Source organism: Haliotis cracherodii, unplaced genomic scaffold (assembly GCF_022045235.1).
Source record: "Haliotis cracherodii isolate W230 unplaced genomic scaffold, xgHalCrac1.p SCAF_5, whole genome shotgun sequence".
Taxonomy (NCBI): domain Eukaryota; kingdom Metazoa; phylum Mollusca; class Gastropoda; order Lepetellida; family Haliotidae; genus Haliotis; species Haliotis cracherodii.
In genome coordinates, this window is record NW_027266308.1 from 48907697 (window position 1) to 48915994 (window position 8298).

Sequence of the window (8298 nt, forward strand, 5' to 3'; positions counted from 1 at the left end):
GTTCTTGTGATCCGTGCTGTATGTGATCGACCGTTGTCCTGCTGGAATACACCGTTGCCGTTGGCTGCAATTAGGAAGACGGGTGGTAGGAGAATTTCGTTGATGTATCGTTGAGCCGTGACGACACCAATGCAGTTGTTGATGTTGTCGACTCAATATGACGCGTCGAAAGGACGCCTTGCTCGTAAACCTGCCGCTCTTAAACGTTTTCGTACAGTCTGGCCGGAGATTCGGTTGAGGTGGCTCTGGTCGTCCTTTCACGTTGGTGGCGCAGTCGGATGTAGCGATCTTGGGCGGGGCTGGTTACTCTTGGTCGTCCAATCCTTGGCCGATCATGTATTGACCGCTGCTGTTGAAATAGATCCCATAGCCATGTGATGGTGCTAGGCGCTACATTGAAAACCCTGGCTTCAGCTGATCGGGATTCCCCTGCCTGCAAGCGGCCCATGACGTTGTTTCTTTGCACTTCTGTTAAGCTTGGCATGTTGATGAACTGTCACTGTTCGATTGACGCAGATGCCAGGCAATCAAAACCTCTGCACTTTAATACCACTCGTAGTGCTGCTGCACGTGCAGTACGTGCAGCTCCATGGCCGTTTCGTTAATGCACTAGGTGCGTTTTTTCCCGATTCGTACGAGTTTCCCGACTAATGGTTTGCATGTCCTTGTTGTGATCATTTGGATCCGGGAAATTTGTCACTGACACTATAACACAGTAAACCTCTTCATTTTGCACATCTTGGTCCGCTAATTTTGCTTTGGCCAAAATATCCTTTTTCTTTTTCTTTTTTGGAAGAGTATATGTGGCACTATTTGATATGTCATTTATACCAAGTTCTTTCATCAAACAATTAATGCAGTGGTGCTTGCATATAATGGTTATGTTATTTGCTAGTGGGACCAACTACATACTTTTCATGTTGGGCAGCCAGATGACAGCTGAAACTTTGGTAGACAAGAGTGAAAACATTTCTGTTGATGCCAGATCTTTTCTGGCTGACTCGTGTCGATAATTTCCCACATAAATCAATCCACAATCTACATTCAATGACGTAAATGACCTTTTTAGTTTGACATGATAGGTTATAACATTATTTTAAAAGAGTCATCAAAAGATGACAAATCTCCCCGGCCCTCACAAATTCGAAAGAACAAACTATCTGATTGTGACAGTAATGTTCTGCAAGGGTGATTTTAGTTATACGACGATCGTAACATACACGTTAGCTAGGCGTAGCGCTGAGATTGCTTTGTGAAACGGAGCCCAGGGCCCCATTCCACAAAACAACCTGTCTGTACCATGTTCATTATTCCTTGCTACCGAAACGCCGCCCTCGTTGTAAATAAAGAACCAGTTGATGTTCTAATCCTTATACGGAAGCAGGTCCGCTTACGTGGAATCTCATATATCCAGATGGCCACTTAAAGATATGAAGAATTCTTGAGTTGCATACATCCGAGGTGCAAGACAATATATAGTCATATTCGACCAAGCGAATCAGCGTAAGGTTTCGATCGTAACTTAAGGTTAACAACCTCAGTTGAGATTGTTTCGTGAAAGTGGACATCAATGTTACCAAACGTCTAAGGTTAAAGCCTTTCGACTTAAGATTACATAAAATGTGTCTCCTTTGTCATATATCAACTTCTGTGTAATGCTTATCAAACAATTGATTCGAGGTTAAACCCAAGACCAACGTGTTTATCTCGTTATAACTTTGTGCTTGCGATTCGTTAATCTGGAAATTAAAGCCGATTTTACAGGAAAAAATGCCACGTGGATCAACTCAGTTTGGCGGAAGAACCTTGGTTCCTCGTAACACGACCAAAACTGTCCTCTGATTTGATGAACCGTTCAGGCATAAATTTGTCCGGTCCAGAGATTTCATTACTTACAGGCCGCCGTGACTTACCTTCAATATTGCGGGCCGCAGTGCTACACACCGTTCACTCGCTCAAATGCACATATTCATGCTGATTCGGTAAGATTGACGTTTGAAATCTGATAACACAAAAAAAGTGTTTCCGATGCTTCCGTCTCCTCAATCAAAACTTGGATAAATATTATCAAACACATTTAAAAAATTAAATTTACATTATGTTGACTTTTCGTGGGTGAAATTAATACATAGTCAAGAGTTCACAATCGTGCTTTATTCTTTAATCTTGATATTTTAAACAAACTGAAGAATTATCATCTCTCAGATCTAGTGAATCCTACCGGGTAAACAAGTTGTATAACCATAAATTATTTCTCTTTCGTATCCTTGTCTTCGGGTGAGATTTCGGTGACAGTGCTGATGGCAAAGCTAAGCTGAGCGCCATAGTAGAGGATCATCACGAGACACTCAAGGGATCCCCCACCAAGGGAATATGTATCGATAACAATGAGAGTATCTGATAGGATGAACAAGGCAGCGCCTACTATTCCCCACAAAGCAGAAACAGATCTCTCCTTCTCGTAGCGACATGACGTCATTGCTCCAACGGTCATAAGCAGAGCAAAATATCCAACAAGGGATAACTTCGTAAAAATAGAGTCAATTGATTCGTGGTAGCCAAGACACATTACAACGAGGAGGTTTACAAAGAGGTACACGGACTTCCGGTTGTCCGAGTCTTGCTTCCCGCTCAGGCCAACAATGTACATGAAATGCGCTATGGAGAAGACGAAAACACCAAGAGGAAGAAGTGACGAACGAAACAGCATGAACACGTCGCCTAAACTCGACACCAGCAGACCAATGAGCACTGAAGGGATGTAGTGGTCGTCAGTTCCGTTTGGGTGCAGGTGTTTCTTGTACACGAAGCCGGCTAGACACAGAACCGGAAGTGCTTTGAAGAAGGCGGCCACGACGGATTCCTCAGGCAGGTCAACAAATGGTTGGAAGACGACGAAGAAGATGGACGCTGAGAGATAGAAGGGAACAAGCAGAAGGTCGGAGGCCCGCGCAAACACTTCCCTGTAAAGACAAAAGGACACACTAATAAATACAGGTACTATAACAGTGGCAAAATTACTAATATTTCTCTTCAAGTTTTTATCAAATTCAAATATCAAATATACTTTATATCTAACATTGCCGAGTCAGTAAATGCTACATAGTTTTCGAACTTGTATAATAATACGTAACGCTGCAAGATACAAGCTGTAACAACCGGTCAAACGAGCTGGTAGGCACTTATCAGATGAGGCTATTGACATTCTAGACCCGGCTGACCAGTTCTAGACACGACTGACCAGCCTAGAACAACTAACAAAGCAAACCAGCACATCAAAACCTGCATAATATGACCAACATGTGGTAAGGCATTTGTAAAGATTCCAAACTGAACAGACGGGTATTGACTTGCTTTCAACCGTGGACAGAGGGTCTAAGGCATAGATACGAGAATGGCGAGTTGGGTGATTCCTGCTGTTTGCCCGAGAACCTGAAGGCGTGGAGATCCCGGAGTTAATTCCTCGCAACAATTCTAGGTATACGTGGTCCTTAAAACAGACCGTTTCAATACAAAGTGGGTGGTTCTGACGCTGTGTTACAGCGTTGTCACATGTACATGCAGCCAAAAAGGTAACTACATGGAATTTTATCCGCCGGATCTATATTCTTGGGGTAGGTGTAGAGCAGTCAGGCTCGGTCCTGAGTTAGTGCGCACGTCAAAAACGTCACCGGCGTATACGTAAAAAAACGTTGGGTTAACGGCATTGCATGAAGTCAATTTCGTGTCATTCTGGTGGTTGATGAAATGCAGTCTATTCCTGGAATACCCTTGAAAAACGTCGGCTGCGTACACGTCAAAATAGTCATTTGGGTAAACGACAATGCATGCGCCCGTCTGGTCAGTGATTAAACATATTTAGCTCTTTTTATGACAAACTAAACTACTGTGTAAGGAAAGAAAACACAAACATTACCAGGTTGAAAACAGTCAAAACACAACTTTGATACCCGTACCAAAACATAAAGCACAATATAATAAATATTTCTTGTTTGTTTCATTTTTAGCCACCATCAAACAGGGTTGTGTGCTTTCTTTCGCGCGGCGGTCTAGCTGAAGGTCACATGAAGTATAAGATTACAAGATCCGTGACGATCCGGGTTAGAATAAGTCGTCAGCAACCCATTCTTGCTGTAAAAGGCTTGAAAGAGGCGACTAACGGGATCGGGTGGTCAGGCTCGCTGACTTGGTTGATGCATGTCTTCGTATTCCAGTTGCGTGGATCGATGCTCATGATGTCAATCACTGGATTGTCTGATCCAGACTCGATTAATAAAGACGTTAAACAACAAACAAACAAACATAACTGTATGTTCTGGTCAAGCACTTGATTGTGTGGTTTGTTTACAGGCCGTCGTTATATAGCTTGAATATTGCTGAGTTCGGCGTAAAACAACAAACAACAAACAAACAAAGAGAGTAGAATAAAATAAACCGCAGACAGGTTAGCTACAAGCAAGTTCGGATAAGAAGAAGGCTTCGTCTGATGTTATTTATCTCACGAGAATCAATTACGCCCGTAAGTGAACGGGCACACCTCAAGTTAATGATGCAGGAGAGCAATGTGGTGGTGACTATGGTTACGACCTAAACAATCCATCTTCGTGTTTTCCTTCTAAAAAATCCCTGAGGTCGGAAACACAGTTGTGTGCATAGTGTACGAGTTCGATAGCGAAAATGTATAAGGGTAGGTATTCATGCTGTAACTAAGTAAACAATATCATCTGAACATCCCTGAACATCTTTCCAGGATACATTTTAAGCTAATGTGGGGGTATGATTGGCTCTGACGGGCCGCAATTCGCTGTGCAGAATTGCGTCCCTTGGGCACGCCAGAAACACAAATATGATCGAAGGTCCGAATCCCGGTATGCCCAGATTATGTTCTATTTTTTCCAACATCAAACTGACACGCGCTGATTTTACTGGAATGCTGTTCAAAGCAACGTTAACCCAACTCACTCACTCACTCAAATAAATCAGTACCGTAACATCGTAATATCGTAATATCAGTATCGTAATATCGTAATATCAGTATCGTTATATTCAGTCACGTATTAAGTGACCTGTAAGTGACATTTGCACTCGCGAGTGCGCCACTCATATCAGGTTCACCCAATGAGATACACATGTAATTAGACAAGAAAAGACAAATATCCTGTATTCGATGTCAGTAAATCTAAATATGCTGTCAAGATATAGGTGAAGTAATATCTAGAGGTCATATGAATACCGTTAGTTCCTGAACTTATAACAAATGTACATTTATATGACCGCGTCACCTATTAAGACACCATAACGACACATCAATCTAGCTCTTGTCTCATATTTCGGTTTACGAATGTGACCTACCGCTCTGTTGTCAATGGTGAGGTGAAATGGAGTCTAACGTCACGTTCAAGATTCCGAGCCGACAAGTTCTTGTGTTATCCCTTTAACAAGTACCATACTATGACGTCCTTTAGTATGACGCGTCCCAGTAACGAACCATCAACCATGCAGGCGCTCTATCCACTAGACCATTCACTTTAATGAGTTTACAAAATTAAAATATACTATCATACTTTTAAATTATATTGATATAGTTGCTTCAGTCGAATACGCTGCAAAGCGGGGTTGGGTCAGGGGGTGGGGGTGGTTGGGGTTGGTGTAAAATGGTGTGCATGCGATGGATGAGTCAGGACCCGCCTGTTTGGTTTGTACGAGTCTCTTATTGGTGGCAGAGGTGCTGAAGCTGCCAACGTGACCGCCTGGATCCCAGTGACGTAGTGCATGTTCTCTGTGTACGCTGGATTTAGATTCCAGAAATTGAAATGACGGAACATGAGCAATCCCTGGGCAACGATTACCCCATCGGCCTGTGCTTTGTCGCCGCTCTGAGCAAATTCCCTTAATTTATCAAACCCAAAATGCATTTTCCCAATAGTCAAAGGGGCTTCTTTAATAAATATGCACGAACTAATTCATATTTGCATACGACAAAATCAACACTCAACATGGTAGCTACGCTGTTGACATGAACTGGCTGGACCGTATGATACATGCTTTAAACAATTTTATATAAGTCGATGAGGATCGAGTGCTTATTTTCGAGTCGTGTCGAGTTGGTTTCATATTCGAATGATGATGATGATGATCCTTGTTTTGTCAGCAGCATCTCCGTGCTCATGGGTTAGCATCTAATGTCTGCCTCACTGTGGGCCTTGCCCCCAAATAACACTGACACGCCCTGATATAACTGAAATACTGTATATACCGATGTGTAAACAAAACGTAAAAGATATATATATATATACTATTTTTAATGTAGAGCTAGGTTGCCCGTATACATGTAACCGATAAATTGAATTTTGAACAGAAAGTGCAGTTTGAGGTTTCAAATGTTACATTCAGCGCGGTATAACTGTAGTGCCTTAACACTGCATTTTGTAACCTGTAATTGTATATATCATTATTCGTACTATTGAATTACAACAAATGCCCGATATCCATGATTGACCTAGTGGTTTCAGAAGCTGCAGAGGGACATGTAGTGCGCCTGTGAATATCATCATTTTGGCGTACACAAACCAGTGAACAACAACGTGAACATTTATCCAATTTGGGTACGATGACACACCAGTGCAGCCAGCTGCAGTTGGTGTTTTCATTTCTAGTACTGTTCACATTCAGTACCACCCAGTCCACGTTCACGACGTTGTCCCCTGTCGATATTCTGGTTAAGGGTAGGTTCGCAATACAATGTCAGTTTAGCATCAATTACGTAGCAAAAAAATTAAGTGCTTACATACTGAAATCGTTACAACAATTAAATAAACAGCTCGCTTGCTACAAGTTTGAAAATGTCCTACATTAGTTGGTTCGATATTGTTGTGTTTGCTTGCTGCATTAGTTGTTGATGATATCAAGGTTTGATCAACATGATTAAACATGTTCTACACATGTTGAAATTGTTGCTTCTGTTTGGGCTGTATTTGACAAGCCGCATAAGTTAAGAAATACATTTACTGCAACATGTTTGGTTACAATTTAAGTTAAACTAGACTAGACTAGACTAGACTAAACTAGACTAACTAGACTAGACTAAACTAGACTAAACTAGACTAACTAAACTAAACTAGACTAGACTAAACTAAACTAAACTAAACTAAACTAAACTAAACTGGGGAACGGTGGTCAGACTGTTTGATTTTATGTCATCGTGACCTATGGTGTGAATCATTGCTCGTGACTTCGATCACTGGTTTGTCTGGTCCAGACTCGACCATTGCCAGGCCGCCGTTATTTAGATGAAGTATTACTGAATGCGGCAGAAAACAACATTCACTCGCCTTTGCCTATAAAGCATATGGGACACGGGTATTTTCCTTCTCCGTATCCTACAGTGGGACTGTTAGTGTTCAAAATACCGTACGCCTGTTAAAACAAATGTATGTATGAGTATTTATATTTCTCATTCTTTTTGTAGGTGAGGTTATAATGGTCGTGTCAATCAGTTTGACAGATGAGTTCCTTTGTTAAACGCTGGGTGAAAATACGTGATGAATGTAGGTCACACATGCAGCTATAGGTTACAATGAAAATCGATATGTGTGAAAGTAGCCGAGAGAAACTAACTATACTACGAAATAAGCAGGCCAGCTGACTAGGAAACAGCCACGTGTTAACTCTATGTACACACTATGCCAGTGAGAACGAACAGCTGTCATATCGCATCACACATCTGTCAACCCTTGTTTTCTAATCGTTTTCGTTATTAACCTTCCTGCCATGAGCAAAAATCATTATGTATGTCTACCAATCAATATATCAAGTAAAATAGTTTAGACAATATAAACAACACTCACTTTAGGGAGAACATGTTTCCAGTAATGCGACGCCCGTCTCACTCCCGACTACAACTGGCCTGGATCTATTTTTAGCGCGTAAACTCGTCACAGCGACCCGTCAATGACCCGGTGTTTGCAGATAAATATCTACCTTAACATGTACTAATTGTGGCCTCTGGACGTCTTGTGTAACGGAAGATCACTATAACTGGTATGCTGACCTGTACTGAGGCAGTGAAATGTCGGCTCATTTATATCCAAATATTAAGCTGGACACGGACTCAGCTCAAAGGTCATGTTTAGAGGCACAATTTATTTCCTTTTTCGGTTTCAGAACATCCTATTTTCTGTAAAAAAAATAATTACAGAGAAGAAAATTTAATATGTGGTTGGGTTTACAATTTTAGTCAATATGTCCTAGGTGCACTCGGCTTTAAAATATAACACTGCGATAAACGGTGTAAAAACT

At 41.5% G+C, this 8298-nt stretch overlaps 1 protein-coding gene across 1 annotated transcript; it reads right to left on the minus strand.

The window, feature by feature from the left end:
• Positions 1 to 2146: 2146 nt before the first annotated feature.
• Positions 2147 to 7917, minus strand: LOC139443524 (lysoplasmalogenase TMEM86A-like). The gene is made up of 2 exons (XM_071224511.1): positions 7848 to 7917; positions 2147 to 2963 (listed from the first exon to the last, which is right to left on the minus strand). Exons 1-2 carry the CDS (start codon positions 7859 to 7861, stop codon positions 2249 to 2251), a joined length of 729 nt encoding a protein of 242 aa, XP_071080612.1. The 5' UTR covers positions 7862 to 7917; the 3' UTR covers positions 2147 to 2248.
• Between the last annotated feature and the right edge of the window lie 381 nt (positions 7918 to 8298).